The 18,687-nt window shown below is 46.5% G+C and overlaps 2 protein-coding genes across 2 annotated transcripts; both read right to left on the bottom strand.

Annotated features, from left to right (window-relative positions):
* Positions 1-3,550: 3,550 nt before the first annotated feature.
* Positions 3,551-4,516, bottom strand: LOC102443449 (olfactory receptor 10A4-like). The gene has a single exon (XM_006112286.2). It carries the CDS (start codon positions 4,514-4,516, stop codon positions 3,551-3,553), a length of 966 nt encoding a protein of 321 aa, XP_006112348.2.
* A 6,534-nt stretch (positions 4,517-11,050) lies between these two features.
* LOC102463938 (olfactory receptor 10A4-like) lies at positions 11,051-17,999 on the bottom strand. Its single transcript, XM_075912188.1, has 2 exons — positions 17,381-17,999; positions 11,051-12,066 (listed from the first exon to the last, which is right to left on the bottom strand). Exons 1-2 carry the CDS (start codon positions 17,997-17,999, stop codon positions 11,051-11,053), a joined length of 1,635 nt encoding a protein of 544 aa, XP_075768303.1.
* Positions 18,000-18,687: the final 688 nt, after the last annotated feature.

Genomic DNA, 18,687 nt, shown 5'->3' with positions numbered 1-18,687 from the left:
GACCCTGGGCAGTGGGAGGGGGAAGAGGAAGAGGCGCTCTGCCCTCAGACGTGATGCTGACCTGAACCTCTGAAAGGTCCTTCCAGACCTCCCTTGGTCACTGAAGAGTCCATGGAGGTCTTCACAAGAGAAGCAGTGGCCCATACACACACATGAGTGTGCCTCTTCCCTTCCAGCAAGGGGTGAGGGACACACACATACACACACATGCAGAACATACCTCCTTCCCTTGGGGTTGCCTCTCTTCTGCTTGCAACACTTGTGTTTGTGTCAAAAACAAATGGAGTCGAGTGATATTTTAGGACGTGAGGTCACTGTTGGTTTAGTTCTTTATGCCAACTCGTTGAGCAATTACTCCTCATGTAATAAGGACTCCTACTGGTGCTAACTGTTCAAGCTATTCTTGTACACAGGGCTGTTGTAGCTGTCTAGGTCCATGGACACTAGAGAGGCAAAGCGAATCAGGCGATATCTTTTGCTGGACCAATTTCTGCCTCTCTCACCAATAATAAAATAAACCTCATCCACATGGTCTTTCTAAGCAATTTTTTTAAGTCTAGACCTGTGGGTCTCCTATGTTCCTGTTACCAATTTCTCACCCCTTGATCCTTTCCCTTCTATTTTACGATCATTTTTGCCTGATTATGTACGTACACTCACAGATGTATTGAGTTGCTATTTGCATAAGTTGTTCTTGCCTTCCTGCCTAATCATCCATTTGAAAGTGTTACATACATACATCCTACATCCCAGACATGCCTCCATTTCTGTGGTCCGGAACCCCAAGTCCAATTCTTTTTTTTTTTATGTTCGATTCGCTGCACGGCTAAAATGAGACAAAGGAACGTAGAAGAGACGATGCCAAGGTCCCTTTTCGTTCCGAAACTCTGTGATGACCTGACAACATGAAACCCACCAGTGAGAGGTGACCATGAGTGCTTGGGATAAAGCAAACACAGAAATGATTTGTCTGGAAATGGGTGACAGGGGAGGGATTCTCTGTTCTGTTCCCTCCCTCTGGGACACCTGGCATTGGCCACTGTCAGCAAACAGGACCTTGGGAAGATGGACCATTGGTCTGATGCTGCCTGGCCCCTCTGATGTTCTTATGTCAACCTGTGGAACTCCTTGCCAGAGGATGTTGTGAAGACCAGGACTTTCACAGGATTCAAAAAAAGAACTAGATACATTCATGGAGGTTAGGTCCATCAATGGCTATTAGCCAGGATGGGTAGGAATGGTTTCCCTGGCCTCTGTGTGTCAGAGGCTGGGAATGGGTGACAGGGGAGGGGTAACTGTATGGTTCCCTGTTCTGTTCTCTCCCTCTGGGGCACCTGGCATTGGCCAGTGTTGGACGACAGGACACTGGGATGAATGGACCTTTGGCCATTCTTATCCGAACAATATAAATCATTCCTGTTTTGGAATTGCAAAGACAAAGCTTCTAAGAGCAAAGTAGCCCTGGAGGAGCAGAAGTGATTATCTTGTGGGGGTTCTTCCAAAGATGAAAACTCCGGTGCCAGTTCAGTGGGGAAATCTTGCGAGGTAACATCTAAAGGGATTACAGCATCGTTTTGCGCTCCATGGAAGGTCCCTTCAGGAGTGTAAGTTCTGCTCCCACTGAGGGATTGTTTTGTTCCCTCTCCAGACATGGGTCAAACCTTTGGGTCTAATTTACAGCAGCATCTGAGACCTGCGTCTCCCACGGATGTCAGGGAGACCTCAGCCCTTTTGCAAATGGAGCCTGTTTGTGAGCTGAGCTGAATGGAGAAGGACCAAGGCCCAGGCCACACTCATAAGCACAAGGAAAAAGCTCCATACCTGAGCTCATTGAAAAGGTGTCTTTTAACCAGTTGAAACTGGTTCTGACGAGTCTGACTCATTTGACTCTGGAAACTTCCTTACTGTCTCCAGGTGCAAATGGCCCTGATCGGTTCTGGAAAGTTCTGGCTGGTTCTGGACTCACCCTTGTTAGTATACACCGGGAACAGAGACTTACGCAATCTAGGGCTAATATATTTCCCCTCCACCACACTTGTGTACTCCTCTGGCTTGACCCTGACACCAGGGCTGCGTCTAGACTGGCAAGTTTCTCCACCAAAGCGGCCGCTTTTCCAGAAAAACTTGCCAGCTGCCTACACTGGCCGCTTGAATTTGCGCAAGAACACTGACGATCTCGTGTAAGATTGTCAGTGTTCTTGCGCAAATACTATGCTGCTCCCGTTCGGGAAAAAGCCCTCTTGCGCAAATGTATTTGTACAAGAGGGCCACTGTAGAGAGCTAAAAACTGTTTTGCGCAAAAAAGCCCTAATGGCGAAAATGGCGATCGGGGCTTTCTTGCGCAAAACCGCGTCTAGATTGGCACGGACGCTTTTCCGCAAAAAGTGCTTTTGCGCAAAAGCGCCCGTGCCAATCTAGACGCTCTTTTCCGCATATGCTTTTAATGGAAATAAAAGCATTTGTGGAAAATCATTCCAGTCTAGACACAGCCAGTATGTATTATAAACATCCAGTAATAGAGGCAAACAGAATAATATTTCTCACTGTAAAGATATAGAAAGGCATTTCGTCACATGGCTTTACAAGAAGGAAGGAAGGAAGGAAGGAAGGAAGGAAGGAAGGAAGGAAGGAAGGAAGGAAGGATGGATGGATGGATGGATAGATAGGGTTGTACATTGAGAGAACGTCCTGTAGTTAGGTTTGGTTTTAACGTAGCTATTATTTTATGGATGTAATGCAAAGTAGGTTCAGTGCCTTTCTGAGTCAAGAATTAACAGACCTGTGTTATGCACCATGTCAAACTAGATCATCAAAATGCTCTTTTATGGACATTTAATCAATGAATCTACGATATCTACTCTGATTTTACAATCTGATCTGTTAGCATGGACCTTGGGACACAAGAAAAATGCCAATGAAGTCAAGAACCGTCTCCGGGAGCCATTTGTGACCTGATCAGGTTAGGCATTGAAAGACCTACCACAGTCTTCTGTAGGAAGTCCTTCATAAGTGCTGAGAAACGTTACAGAAAATTAGGTCAGATTGAGAATTAAGGAAATGCAATCAAGAAAGAGTAAAAAAAAAAAACCCCATCAACCCTACCCAACAACAAACCTCAGATGATGCCCTGGACTGACAGAAAAGGAATAGGAGAAGCTAAATAGAATTTTCTATACAACCGACTGGAATTTTTCCAAGTATTAAAATTCTGCAGAAACGGAGGTGAACATTGTATGAAAAGTTTCTCATTCTTTGCTTTCACTTTTCAAGTTTTGAAGATCTAAAATCAGGACACTTCTTGGACTAAATATTCTCCCTTGACTTAGGGAGCAAGTTTAAATCTGGCCAAAAGTTTGTGTGAAATTTACATGAAAATTTCGAGAATGAAAATTTGTAGGATTTTTGGTAACGAATGTTTCTCTTCCCATTTCCTCAACATGTATTGAACAGGTCAACATCTTTCAAATGTCAAAATTTAAATTTAGAAAGTGAGGGACAGAGAGAGGAATTCAAAAAGTTTATGAATGGCCCTTATTAACTAACTAATTTTCTAAGTTGTCTGGTTGTGGGACAAGATACTTTTTGCTACAGTTTTTCTAAAGGCTTCCTTCACATCTTTGTTCCTCAGCGTGTATATTATGGGGCTCAACACTGGTGACACAACCGTGTTCATGAGGGAAATCATTAGATCATTCTCTGGGGTGGAGCTAGACTTGGGTCTCAGGTAGGTGATGAGGGCTGTTCCGTAGAACAAAGTCACCACCGTGAGGTGGGAGGAGCAGGTGGAGAAGGCTTTACGCCTCCCCTCTGCCAAGGGCAGCTTGAGGATGGTGGAGATAATGAGGATGTAGGACAGGATTATCAAGAAAAAAGGGCCCATGAAGACAACAGACACAGTCAAGACCATGATCTCGTGTTTCGATGTGTCGGCACAGGCCATCTTCAACACGGGTGGGATGTCGCAGAAGAAGTGGTGGATGCGGTTGGAGCCACAGAAAGGCAGGCTGAAGATCCACGTGGTCTGAGCTACTTCCACCGAGATGCCGATCGTCCATGAAGCTCCTAGGAGCTGTGCACACACCCGGCCGCTCATGATGGTTGTGTAGTGCAAGGGGTGGCAGATGGCCACGTAGCGGTCATAGGCCATGGCCGCAAGGAGGGAGCCGTCTGTGAGGCCCATGATGGTGAAGACGTACATCTGGGCTGCGCAGCCCGCAAAGGATATGGTCTTGTCCTCCACCAGGAGATGAACCAGCAGCTGAGGGACCACGCTGGTGGTGAAGCAGATTTCCGAGAAGGATAGGTTGACCAGGAAGAAATACATGGGGGTGTGGAGGGAGGGGTGCAGCTTTATCAGCAGGATAATGAGCAGGTTCCCCATCAGGGTTACCAGGTAAATGACCAAAAGCACCAGAAACAGAAGGATTTGAAGCTTGTAAAGGTAGGAAAACCCCACCAGGATGAACCCACCAGAGATGGTCTGGTTCTCGCCGGGGTCGCTCTGTGAAGATGTCATCTGTAGGGGTGGCAAAGACAGAGACATTTGATGGAGTCTTTTGAATACCCAACCTGTGCACGTGAATTCAATTCCTGCCCGTTTCCTTTCCGTTGGGATGCTTCTGGCTTAAACCGTCTGCAATTCCGTACGTAAACGTGTAACCGGGCCCAATCACCAACATGCAGAAACTGCTGCAGTCGTTCTGCTGTCAATCAACCGATGCCAATGAGGATCACGTTGAGACATTTTTAGTGTGTTACTAGGGAAACAACATTTAATTTACAACAGTACACATTGACACACAAGGAGCTATGTTAATGTACGCTAGCACTGCAGGTATCCCAGTGTCCTCTTTATAGACAATCTTTTTCTATGTACATAAAAATTCACCTTCCTTCCCCCACACTCCCCCTCCCTTCCTCCCTCCATCTATCTATGCATCCATTCCCATACACCCTCTCCACTCTCTCTCTCTCCACACACCTCCTCTATCACTCCCCACACACCTCCTCTATCTATCTATCTATCTACATACATACACTGCCTCTATCTTCCATACTTCCTTCCTAGGGTGAATTCTGATTTCCCCTGTATCTTGATCACCAGAACAGGTAGACGAACACAAGCATTCTCGTCTAACTCACATAAGTGAGGGCGACTCACACGTGTGAAATGTTGGTACTGAAGAATGAAAAGCATAATGAATGTTGTAAAATGATGTTTTTCACTAAATGTTTGAGAACATTAGGAATCATTGAAAAAGGGCTAGACAACAAGACAGAGAACATCTTATTGCCTCTGTGTAAATCCATGATATGCCCACATCTTGAATACTGCGTACAAATGGGATCGACTCATCACAAAAAAGATATCTTAACATTAGAAAAATTTCAGAAAAGGTCAACAAAAATGATGAGGGGATTGGAACGGCTCCCATATGAAGAGAGATTAAAAAGACTGGGATTTTTCATCTTAGAAAGAGGAGACTAAGGGGGGATAGGAGAGAGGTCTATAGATTCATGACTGGTACGGAGAAAGTGAATAAGGAAAAGTTATTGACTTGTTCCCAAAATATAAGAACTAGGGATCACCAAATGAAATGAATAAGTAGCAGGTTTAAAACAGACAAAAGGAAGTGTTTCTTCACACTGCGCACAGTCAACCTGTGGAACTCCTTGCCAGAGGATGTGAAGGCCAGGACCTTAACAGGATTCAATACAGAGCTAGATAAATTCATGAAAGTTAGATCCAACAGTGGCTATTAGCCAGGATGGGTAGGAATGGTGTCCCTAGCCTCTGTCGGAGGCGGAAAGGGGTGACAGGAGAAGGATCACTTGATGATTCCCTGTTCTGTTCACTCCCTCTGGGGCTCCTGGTATTGGCCGCTGTGGGCAGACAGGACACCGGGCTGGATGGACCTTTAGTCTGACCTATGTTGACATCTGTGAGTACTTCACCACAACCATTTTGGTACACGAGATGTGGCTGGGAAATTAAATTTCCATCTCCTGGGAACTTTTCACATTCCGATATTTGTGTTCACCCGGTATCGATGTAAAAAGTTGAAATACGAACCCCACAAATTTCGATTCACACGAGTCAAAACGACATTGAAAGGAAAATTGAAATCAGTGTTTTATCCTGGACAGCGGGGACAGACACAAAGACATTTTTTTCAGAGCTGGTTTTGATTTATTTCTCTGTGGGCTGACCGTTGGCCAAGGTCTAAAAAAATGGAGAAATTCACTCACCTTTAGCAATATGGTTTGTGTCAATTCTTGTCCCTGCCACTTAGGGTGATATTTTCTGAGCTCGTCACGGCGTCTGCCCCTCTATCTATAGTCAGGAGAATACAAAAGCAGTTAAAGAAGGGCACCTTTTGTGAAGGAACAACAAGGAGTCTGGTGGCATTGACGCTCTAATACTTTTAGTACTCCAGTCATCTGAAGAAGTGGGCTGCGCCCTCATAATCCCATCTACATGTGTTGTGAGTCTCTAAGGTGCTGCCAGATTATTTGTTGTTGCTTACGTTTTTCCAGTTACAGGCTCTCTTAGCTCCCCCTCTGAAGCGAATACATTTGTTAGGCTACATCTAGACTGGCATGATATTCTGGAAATGCTTTTAACGGAAAAGTTTTCCATTAAAAGCATTTTCGGAAAAGAGCGTCTGGATTGGCAGGATGCTTTTCCGCAAAAAAGCTCCGATCACCATTTTCGCGATTGGGGCTTTTCTGCGGAAAAGAAATCTCTGTTGTCTACACTGGCCCTTTTGCGCAAAAGTCTTTCGGAAAAAGACTTTTGCCCGAACGGGAGCAGCATAGTATTTCCGCAAAAAGCACTGATTTCTTACAGTAGGAAGTCAGTGCTTTTGCAGAAATTCAAGTGGCCAGTGTAGACAGCCGGCAAGTTTTCTGGAAAATCAGCTGCTTTTCCGGAAAAACTTGCCGGCTGTCTACACTGGCCGCTTGAATTTCCACAAAAGCACTGACAATCTCATGTAAGATTGTCAGTGCTTTTCCGGAAATACTGTGCTGCTCCCGTTCGGGCAAAAGTCTTTTTCCGAAAGACTTTTGCGCAAAAGGGCCAGTGTAGACAGCACAGGACTGTTTTCCGCAAAAAATCCCCAATGGCGATCGGAGCTTTTTTGTGGAAAAGCGCGTCTAGATTGGCCACGGACGCTTTTCTGCAAAAAGTGCTTTTGCGGAAAAGCATCCTGCCAATCTAGACGCGCTTTTCTGAAAATGCTTTTAAAGGAAAACTTTTCCGTTAAAAGCATTTTCGGAAAATCATGCCAGTGTAGACTTAGCCCTAGTGTTTAAAATGCAACTGGACTCCTCTTTGTTTGTGGTGAAACAGGCTAACACGGCTCCCCTCTGGAATCAGGGAAAGAGAGAGGGCTGAGATACATTGAGCTGAAGGAGGCCTCACTGTCCCTCTTAGGCATCAGGTACAGGACATGGGCTGTGGCAGGATCCAGGACTGTCTCATTAGAAGTGAACAGACCCTGGACCTCCCAAACAACTGGGTTTGGATCAACTAAAAACACCCCATCATTTCTACTCAGCTGCAAAGGATGAGGATGGGGGATCAGAGGGCAATAAAGAAGAGAGAGGGGGAAGCTACCGAGAATAGCCCGGCCCCAAGGAACATACCAAACAGACCCATGGCACGGCGAGGAGTCTGTCGGGTGCTCCTCCGACACTCTGGTGGGCACAGTGGAAACGGGACCAGCACTTCACCCGGTGTAAATGAGCATCGCACCCCTCAAGTCCAATTCATGACCTGCCCCAGGACTGTGTCATTAGCTGAATTCAGAAAGATAAATCCCCAATCCACTAGGGCTGTGTCTAGACTGCAGGGTCTACACTTCCCCTGTGTCTAGACTACAGCCGCGTTCTTTCAAAAGTAAATCGAAAGAACGCAACTTTTCTTTCGACAGTGGTACTCCTCATTTCACGAGGAATAACACCTTTTTTCAAAAGTGCTCTTTCGAAAAAAGGCGCTATGTAATGCAAACTGTGCTTTTTCGAAAGAGCATCCAGACTGCCTAGGGGATCTCTTTCGAAAAAGCAGCTTGCTTTTTCGAAAGTACTGATTGTTGTCTAGATGCTCTTTTCCGAAAGAAACTTTTTCGACAGTATCTTTCGAAGAAGCCTCTTTCGAAAGAGGCTTGCAGTCTAGATGTAGCCTTGGACAATAGATATACTAATAGATGGACTGCCAAGTTGCTTTACACAGACAGACAGACAGATAGAGGGGGTGTATTGAGATAGCTAGATAGATAGATGGGGGTGGGGCTAGATAGATAAGATGGGGTGTATGGGGAGAGAGAGATAGATAGAGGGGGTGTTTTGGGATGGATAGATAGAGGGGGTGTATGGGGATAGATAGATAGATAGATAGATAGATAGATAGATAGATAGATAGATAGATAGCCACGCACTCACTCACACACACACACACACACACACACTCACACACTGAGGTTCTCTATGCACACATGGAAAATTCTAACGCAGAACCCACTGACAGGAGTTGCTCTCTGAGTGGACGGGGGCAGAGCGTCGATGGGCCTCAGTTCAGGAGAGACTGACTGAGGGCGTAAGGCCTGGATGTGTAACCTACCTTGCTGCAGGCGAGCAATTCTATCTGCTCGCTGCCGGCGCTGGACGGCAGGAGGAATCGGACGGGTTTTTATTTCCTTCGCAGGCTTCTGGGATCAAGTCCCTGCAGGAAACTTCTCGGCATGTTCCTCAGAGGAAGACCAGCGAAACTGCATCAAAACAACAGTCACCAGGGCCCATCGTGTCACAGGACGGTTTGACCAACACCACCACCACTGTGTGTTCTCCATCTGGACCTTGCGGTGGGACTCACTGGGAAGGGTCAGGAGTGGGGCCCTGTGTTTGTCTAGCAGGGCTCAGAGCTCCCTGAGACTCCAACTTCGGGCCCCACTCTTGTCTCAGAGCCACAATGAGACCCCAAGAGCTCTGACTCCCAGCTCCACCGGCTCTAACCACTACACCCAACTGTGCTGCCAGAGCCCCTACCCCCAGGACCCAACCTCCTGCCCTGACTCCTACACGACCCACTCCCTGTCATGAGCCCCCCCCACACACATCCAACCCCCTGCCCTGAGTACCCCCACACCTCTCAGCTCCCTGCCCTGACTCCTGCACTTGTGAGTGGTGTTGGGGAGGCAGTGGGTTGATTTCCCTGGCCCAGCTATGGGGCAGGAGAATTCCATTGGGATCAGTGCAGGGGGCAGGTGGCAGCAGGGGTTCCCCTATCTGGTGTGTGGCTGAGGCCCGGGGAGGAGAGGTTGAGGAATGGGGGTACTTTCCTGGTCCGGTGGGCAGCAGGGTGAAGAGCCCCATCTGCAGGTGGCCACCGTTTTCATGCGTCACCTGCCCCCAGGGGGCGCTCTACAGGGTCACTGCTCCCTGCCTCCTCTGCCCCTCAGTGGTGCATCTGTAGTATGGCGCTTCCTCTCCCGGCCCCACCCTGGCCATGTTCTGGAAACCCATCCCATTCCAGGCACTTCCCATTGTCCTGCTGCAGCCAAACCCCAGCCTTGGTTTAAGTTAGGGTAAGAGGAAGATGCCTTCCACATGTGGTGGCTCCAGCTCTTACTGTTTAAGAGGATTTCTTGTACCAATGGACTCACAGACTCACAGACACACTCTAAGAGTGAGAGAGACTATAGGGTTATTCAGGGAAAGAGGGCATATCATCAGGAAAATGCTGACCTAGAGACCAAGGTCATTTATTATATAGAGGAAGGAAGATAGGTAGACAAGCAAATAGAGTCGTATTTGTCATGACCAGAATATAGAAATGTGTTTTATCATCATCTAGTCATACCGATATGTACCATACACGAATGCATTGGGTGCAGTGTTATCATACATGGATGGATCATATTGTTGCTATATGAATCTTTAACACAACATTTATTTTACAGGTGTCATCTAAAATACGCACCGCACTTCTCTGCCTCAGGAGTCCCCAGGTGAAATTTTCTGCCCTGTGTTACGCTGGATTATTAAACTGGTCCCTTACAGCCTTTTAATCAATGACTAAGAACAAAAGAACAGCCATATTGAGTCAGACCAAAGATCCATCTATCCCTGTGTCCTGGCTTTTGACTGTGGCCAATGCCAAGTGCCCCAGAGGAAATCTACACAACGCACCCTGATCTGCTAGCACAGTGGTCCCCAACCTTTTGGGGCTGCCGGGCGCATGAGGGTGGGACCGCTTATGGGCTGGGCGCCCAGGGGGGGCCATGCACAGGCCACGCACCCTGGGGTGGGGCCGAACATGCACCGCACGCCCAGGGCTGGCACCGGCATGTGCCGCAAACCCAGGACAGGGGCCACCCATGCGCCACGTGCCTGGGACCGGCACAGCACATGTGCCATGTGCCTGGGGCCGGGCCGGCCCAAATTGTTCAGCATAACCCTCCACACCTGTGCAAAATGCCATGGAAGCCAAGAACCATTTCCCAGACCTGGCATGTGACCTGATGAAGCGAAGCATTGAATGGTCTGTCCAAGTCTTATATAGGAAGCCATTCCTATGCGGAATGTTACTAACAATTAACCAGAGAAAACACTTGCATACAGCAATGAAGAGACAGTAAAAAAACCCCGAAACCAATCAACCCAAAACCTAAAATGCTGCCCTGGACAGCCAGATGAGAAGAAGGAAACACCCAAATGGACTTTTCTGGAGAGTTGGCATTTTTCAAGTTTAGGGATATTGATAAAATCTGTTAAATTTCCACAAACCAAGGTGAACGATTCATGTGATGTTTCTCGTTCTGAGCTCTGTTTTGGCTTTCAAAATACAAATTTGGAAGCTATGGAAACAGGACGCTAAACAGACTTGAGTCTGGTCAAAAGATATTTCATATTTGGGTTATTTTGCAACCAGAAGATTCTCGTTTCCATTTTCCCAACCGATTTCCAGCAGGTTAAAGAGTCATTGAGATTAAATCAATAAAATGTTTATGAATTTCCCTCACATTCCCCCCCCCCCATTTATCTAACTCTAGTTTTCATTCTTCCTCCAGCTGTGGGAAAAGATGATCTTCTCTACTGTTTTCCTAAAGGCTCCCTTTACCTCTTTGTTCCTCAGAGTATATATTATGGGATTTGACAGAGGTGCCACAGTTATGTTAATTAGGACAATCACTTGATCACTGTCTGGATTGGAACTCGACCTGAGTCCCAGGTAGGTGATAAGGGCCACTCCATAGAACAACGTCACCACCATGAGGTGGGAGGAGCAGGTGGAGAAGGCTTTACGCCTCCCCTCTGCCGACGGCAACTTGATTATGGTGGAGATAATGAGGATGTAGGACAGGATTATCAATAGAAAAGGACCCAATATGAACACAACTGTCACAGTCAAAACCATGATCTCATTTTTGGATGTGTCGGCACAGGCCATCTTCAACACTGGTGGGATGTCGCAGAAGAAGTGGTGGATGCGATTGGAGCCACAGAAGGGCAGGCTGAAGATCCATGTGGTCTGAGCTACTTCCACCGAGATGCCGATGAACCATGAAGCTCCCATGAGCTGCGCACATGCCCGGCCACTCATGATGGTCGTGTAGTGTAAGGGGTGGCAGATGGCTACGTAGCGGTCGTAGGCCATGGCTGCGAGGAGGCAGCATTCTGTGAGGCCCATGATGGTCATGACATACATCTGGGCTGCGCAGCCAGCAAGGGAGATGGTCTTGTCCTCCACCAGGAGGTGAACCAGCAGCTGTGGGAAAATACTGGTGGTGAAGCAGATTCCCAAGAAGGACAGGTTGACCAGGAAGAAATACATGGGGGTGTGGAGGGAGGAGTTGAGCTTTATCAGGAGGATAACAAGCAGGTTCCCCATCAGGATGACCAAGTAGAGGACCAGAAGCACCAGAAACAGAAGGATTTGCAGCTCATGAAGGTAAGAAAACCCCACCAGGATGAACCCATCGGAGATGGTCTGGTTCTCGCCAGGGTCGCTCTTAGAGCTGGTCGTCTGTAGGGGTGACAAAGAAAGAGACGATGGAGTTGAATCTAAGTAATATGGAACATGAGCATGTGAACCAATCAATGCACACTGGTTTCCTCTCTGTTCCCACGCGTCTGACAAAAACCTGCTGACAATTCTGTATAGAAATAGGTACCAGCACCCAATCAACATCAAGTGCACACTGGTGTTGCTAGATGTCCATGAACTTTGGCCAAGTCGATCCGCTGAAGAGATGAACTACCATTGATTTATTACAGATGGGGATCTAATGAACTGATGCTAAGGTCTTGTCCACACTACGGAGATTAATGCCACCACAGTCGATCTTCCTGGGTTCAAATTAGCAGGCCTAGGGAAGACACGCTAATTCGAATTGAGAGGGCACTCGCATTGGCACTGGTACGCCTGCTCCTCACAAGGACAAAGAGAAATGATGGGATCATGTGCTCCCCTAGACCTCCCGCTGTGTGAATGGTGCCAAAGCATCATGTAAAATATTTTGACTCCACCTATGTAATTAATGTATCTGGAGTTGCTTGGTCCTGCTGTGAGGGCAGGGGACTGGACTCAATGAACTCACAAGGTCCCTTCCAGTTCTAGTGTTCTGTGATTCTAGGATCTGAAATTAACTTTCTCCTTTAGTGTAGACCAGGCCTAAAGGTGTCACATCAGCTTATAGCAACATAGGGGGTGAATCTAGACTGGCAAGATTTTGTGCAAAAGCTTCCCAGCAGTCTACACTGGCCGCTTGAATTTGCGCAAGAGCAGTGACCTTGTAATGTACAAAATCAGTGCTTCTTACGCAAATACTTTCATGCTCCCACTCAGGAAAAAGCTCTTTTGCACAAGAACACTTGCACAAGAGGGCCAGTGTAGACAGAGAAGAACTGTTTTGTGCAAAAAAGCCCCGATGGCTAAAATGGTGATTGGGGCTTTCTTGCACAAAATCGCGTCTAAACTGGCCACGGATGCTTTTGAGCAAAAGCACTTTTTGCACAAAAGCATCTGTGCCAATCTAGACGCGCTTTTGCGGAAATACTTTTAACAGAAAACTTTTCCGTTAATAGTATTTCCGCAAAATCATGCCAGTCTAGATGCAGCCTAGAGGTCTACCAGTTTCCCATATCAAGGACAGTAGTCTTCCTTTTCAAACACATTCTCCTTCTATCTATTTGAAAATTCTTGAAGGTTCCTTCCTTCCTTTCTTCACACACCTTCAATCAATCCTTCCTTCCTTCCTTCCTTCTGATAATCTATAGCCACATTCACAAAATACGATTTCTCAAAGAAGGGCAAATTCTACCTTCATTTGAATGTTACACAGCACTAAGGCAAGTTTTCCCATGGTAGCAACAACTCATATAAGTAACCGCATCCTTCTGAGCCCAATATGTCTGAAGCCCTTGAAGAATGAGAAGAATCATGAATGTTGACAACAATGAGGGATTTGAGGCATTTTGTGCATCATTACATGTTCGTCGTCCCCTAAATGTTACCGAACCTTTCAAGTCATCCCTCTATCATAGCACTGGTATCTCTCAAGATACGAAAAAGTAGACATAGGGCTAGTTCTTTAGCTGATATAAATCTTAACACCTTAATAGGTATAGACAAACTTCTCCTGGTTTACACTGTTTCCAGGTATTTCTCCTCTGACTTTGATATAGAGAATTTTACAGCAAGGAAGATCTTACAACACAAGAGACATTTTCCACAGAGGTTTTACTTCAAGGTCATTTGCCAAGGGAAAATTTCATGATAACGGGCATGACAGTGAAGTGACAGAGTGAAAACAAAAACTCAGAAACAACCAATATTGTATTTTGACACCTTTAGCTCCTTCAGAGTGGGGCTCCCAATGGAAAGTGTCAAATAATAGTGAGCTACTGAATGGGAACATGGGACCGACAGAGAGAAAATACGTATTAAGCCAGCATTTCCAGACATGGAACCTGAGATCGCCTGCTATCTGAAACCCTGTCAGAACCAAAGGACATTTCTCCTCTAAATGACACACACAACACACACAACACAATCTCACACACACATTCCAATGCAATCAATGCAAGAAAACTAAATAAAACAGTCAAAGAAAACTCTGGTGATGCACCATGCTATGGGTGGTGCATAGAACACTGTAAAACAAAAGGGAATTATGTATCAGAGGGGTAGCCGTGTTAGTCTGAATCTGCAAAAGCAGCGAGGAGTTCTGTGGCACCGTAGCGTGTGTCTAGACTACAGGGTTTTGTCGACAAAAGTGGACTTTTGTCAACAAAACTAAACCTGCGTCTACACTACCACTGAGTTCTGTCGACATAACGTCGACAGAACTCAGTAGTTTTGTCGACGCTGGTAAACCTCATTATTGCATCTAAACTGTCCTTTGCGTCCACACTGTTATGTCGACAAAGCAGCTTGCTTTGTCAACAGAACTGAATGTAGTGTAGACGCTCTTTGTCAACAGAAGCTTTGTCGACAGATTCTGTTGACAAAACTTATGTTGATGTAAGCCTGTAGTCTAGACGTACCCTTAGAGACTAACTGAAGTGTTGGAGCATAAGCTTTCGTGGGCAAAGACCCACTTCGTCAGATGCATGTAGTGGAAATTTCCAGAGGCAGGTATAAATATGCAGGCCAGAATCAGGTTAGAGATGACTAGGTGGAAACAGGGAACAATCCTCATTTCGATTCAGTAGCGTCAATATAAAATCGACTGGGAGAGTGAAAGCTGCCGTCAGCATCCATGTTCTCTCATGGAAAATATTCACATTTTTCTGAATGGATTTTGGTTTATTTCTTCATCCATTGGCTGACATTTCGACCAGCTCTGAATAAATGGAGAAATTTACTCACCATTAGGAAGTGAGGACTGTCTTGACTCTTGCTGAGGGCAGCCTGGGGATATTTTCAGAGCTCTTCAAAGCTTCAGGTTACTCTATGTATAAACAGAAGCATGGGATAGAAAGTTAAACTCAATCCATGTAGAGCTGAGGTAAACTCAGGTAAAAGAGATGACATTTACCTGTTGGGGCAGAGAATGTGCCTGGATAGATTGTAGGTGGGGACACCTCTATTAGAAAAGATCAGGCTGAGCGCACCCAGCCGACTGTATTCAGGTCCAAATACAGGACCCACCTCAAGAAACAGCCATTGCCACACTGATTCAACAGATGAGGAGCAGGGTTGAGGAGGCAGGGGTGGTGGGGGGCAGGTAAGTACAGATGAGAGAAGGGAGAAGCAAGAAACACCACCACTACCAGCACAACTACAAAAAAGAAACATCTTATGTGATAAGCACCGGTTTATGGCTCCTCTATCATGCTGGGGGGGGGGGCATAGAATTATGGGAACTAAACTTCCCCAAGAGTAAATTAGCATACAACCCCAAATTCAAGACCTCGAGCTGACCCATGATTATTACATGATTTGAATGGAGAATGAGAGTTTCAGAGACCAAGAAATCAATAGATATACTAATGGACAGATAGATCAGACAGATGTACAGTCAGAGAGAGAGAGAGAGAGAGAGGGTGAATGGGGATAGACAGACAGACAGACAGACAGACAGACAGACAGAGGGGGTGTATGGGGATAGACAGAGACACAGATAGATAGACAGAGACAGACAGATATGAACACACACAGCCCATGACTTCAGACACACACTAAGGTTTTCTGTTCATGTATGGGAAATTCAGATAAGGAAACCAATGACAGAACCTGACTCCCTTTCGAGAAGGGGGGCCCAATGCCAATCGGTGTCTCTTGGCGAATGGCTGGGGGGTTTCGTTACTGATCCGTGGCCTACCTTGTTTGAGAAGAGCGGCTCCATCTCCTCGCTGCAGGCGCTGGATGTGCTGAAGGCAACAAAGGGGCTTTTATTGCATTCAAGACCTTCTGGGACCTAGTCCCCACAGGACAGGTCTCGTAATTTTCCTCGGAGGAGGAAGCACATGGCCTGAAACAGCAACAAAGCACAACTCCCCACGGTCTGTCATGTCACAGGGAGTTGTTCCACCAGCACAATTCTCATGTGTGTTTCCTGGATGAAAATCGTGAAGGGATTTACCGAATGCTCAACTGAATGGCATTCTTTTCTTCTAGGAGGAGGAATGATTTGCCCAAGGCAACAAAATACACAGAGTCAGGGGCAGAAGCAAGAACAACCCCCAGGGATCATGGCTTTAAGTCCCTGTGTCTCTGACTGTGTCCCCTTTTAGCTCAGAGCCATGATGTGACTTGACCAATGCTATTGGCAATGCCCCACCATAGGGTCACTGACTGACAAAGCTGGGCCAGAAGGGTTCTGTAGGACGGTCTCAGGTGGGTGGATCCCAATGCCCCAGCCTGGCACTAGGGGGCGCTGAGGGGATGGGCCGGGAGGGCGCAATAGGACGGTCTTGTGCGGGTGGATCCCAATGACCCGGCCTGGCACTAAGGGGCGGTGAGCAATGGGGCAGGGCTAAACTAAACCAGCCACATGCCATGTTACAAATCTTGCCCATATCATCATCTTAAATAAATCAGCCAATTATACTGAAGAGTCTTGGGGAAATGGGTGCAACCCAAAGACACCCAGAGCAGGAAAAGAAGAAGCAGGTTCAAATCTTCTTGGTTTTGAATTCTGGTAAACAGGTTTGTATTTGAATAAACTGAGGTGAACGTCTTACCAAATGTCTCCTATTTCCAGTTATTTATTTTACTTTGATATATCAAATTCCAAAGCCGTAGAATTGGGACATGACTTTGGCTAAGTGCTCCCCCATTTGATTGAGCAATGACGTTTAAATCTGGTCAGAAGTTTTTATCGTGTTTTCGCACAGAACAGATATTTAAAATATGGGTTCATTTGGCAGCCAAAGAACCTCATTCCATTTTCCCACCAGGTCTCTGTAGGTGAAACTCATTGAACGGTGAAATTTCTATTGCCAAAGTGCGGGACATTGAGAGATATTCGACAAAATGTTTATGACTTTCCCTCAGTCCCCATGTTCTCAATAACTTTTCCTTCTCCAACATCTCTGGTTGTGAGCAGAGATGCTCTTTGACATTGTTTTTCTCATGGCTCCCTTCACCTCTTTGTTCTTCAGAGACTATGTTATGGGGTTAGACAGTGGAATAACAATTGCGATCATTAGGGCAATTATTTGATCCATCTCTGGGCTGGAGCTCTACTTGAACCCGAGTTAGGTGATAAGAGCCAGTCCATGGAACAAAGTCACCACCATGAGGTGGGAGGAGCAGGTGGAGAAGGCTTTACGCCTCCCCTCTGCCGACAGCAGCTTGAGGATGGTGGAGATAATGAGGATGTAAGACAGGATTATCGATAGAAAAGGGCCCAATATGAACACAACCAACCCAGCGAAGACATGATCTCGTTTTTGGATGTGTCGGTGCAGGCTATCGTCAACAATGGTGAGATGTCGCAGAAGTGGTGGATGTGGTTTGAGCCGCAGAGGGGCAGGCTGAAGAGCCACATGGTCTGAGCTACTTCCACTGAGATGCCGATGAACCATGAAGCTCCCATGAGCTGCGCACATGCCTGGCCACTCATGATGGCCATGTAGTACAAGGGGTGGCAGATGGCTACGTAGCGGTTGTAGGCCATGGCTGCGAGGAGGCAGCATTTTGTGAGGCCCATGGTTGTGAAGATGTACAACTGGGCCATAAAGCCCATAAAGGAGATGGTCTTTTCCTCCACCAGGAAGTGAGCTAGCAGCTGTGGGAAAATACTGTTGGTGAAGCAGATTCCCAAGAAGGACAGGTTCAGTAGGAAGAAATACATGGGGATGTGGAGGGACGGGTTGTGTTTTATCAGGAGGATAACGAGCAGGTTCCCCATCAGGGCAAGTAGGTAGAGAACCAGATGTAGCAGAAACAGAAAGATCTGAAGCTCATTAAGGTAGGAAAGCCCCACCAGGATGAACTCATTGGAGATGGTTCGGTTCTCGCCAGGGTCGCTTTCAGAATAGGCCATCTGCAAGTGGGAGAAAGACAGAGACACTGGAGATGAATCTGACATCTGCCAAACCTATGGATGTGAATCAAACCATTCATCCTGGTTTCCTTATTCTTGGGACGCTTGTAACTAAAACCAGCCACCTTTTCGAAGCTCTTTGAGGAATGGGAAGCCTGCAGAAGGATGAAAACAAGAATGTATTTTGGCCTTCTGTGTAATATTAAACGTTATTCTCCCATAAGCACTAGTGAATAACTAAACCCATTCCTGCCTCTCTCATCCCCCCATCCAAAATGTTTTGGTTTCCCTCAGTGTACAATAAGGGCACGTCTACACTGCAAAAGTAGAATTAAGCTACGCAACTTCAGCCATGACACTTGTAGATTCTTTTCGCGGGCAGGTGAGTGATATTTCCAGAGCTCTCCAAAGCAGTTGGACTCCCTGTTTAGATACAGGAGAACATGGAAGGAATTAAAGGAGCGAACGTTCCGTGGAGAAGGGGTTGAGGTAAATTCTGCTCCTCTGTGGCGGGATACAATGCATGGACTCTCTTATTGGAAGAGATGAGACCTACTGAGAGGAGTCTATTCCAATCCAAATACAAGACCCACCATAAGAAATCATGTTTCCAGTCACATTCCATGGACAATGAGAGTTGGAGAACAGAGGGCAGGAAGGAAAAGAGGAGGGAGAAGGAGAAAACACG

This window comes from Pelodiscus sinensis, chromosome 30, assembly GCF_049634645.1.
Source record: "Pelodiscus sinensis isolate JC-2024 chromosome 30, ASM4963464v1, whole genome shotgun sequence".
NCBI lineage: Eukaryota > Metazoa > Chordata > Testudines > Trionychidae > Pelodiscus > Pelodiscus sinensis.
The sequence above is the reverse complement of the archived record's forward strand: the minus strand, read 5'-3'. Positions and strand labels throughout refer to the sequence as shown.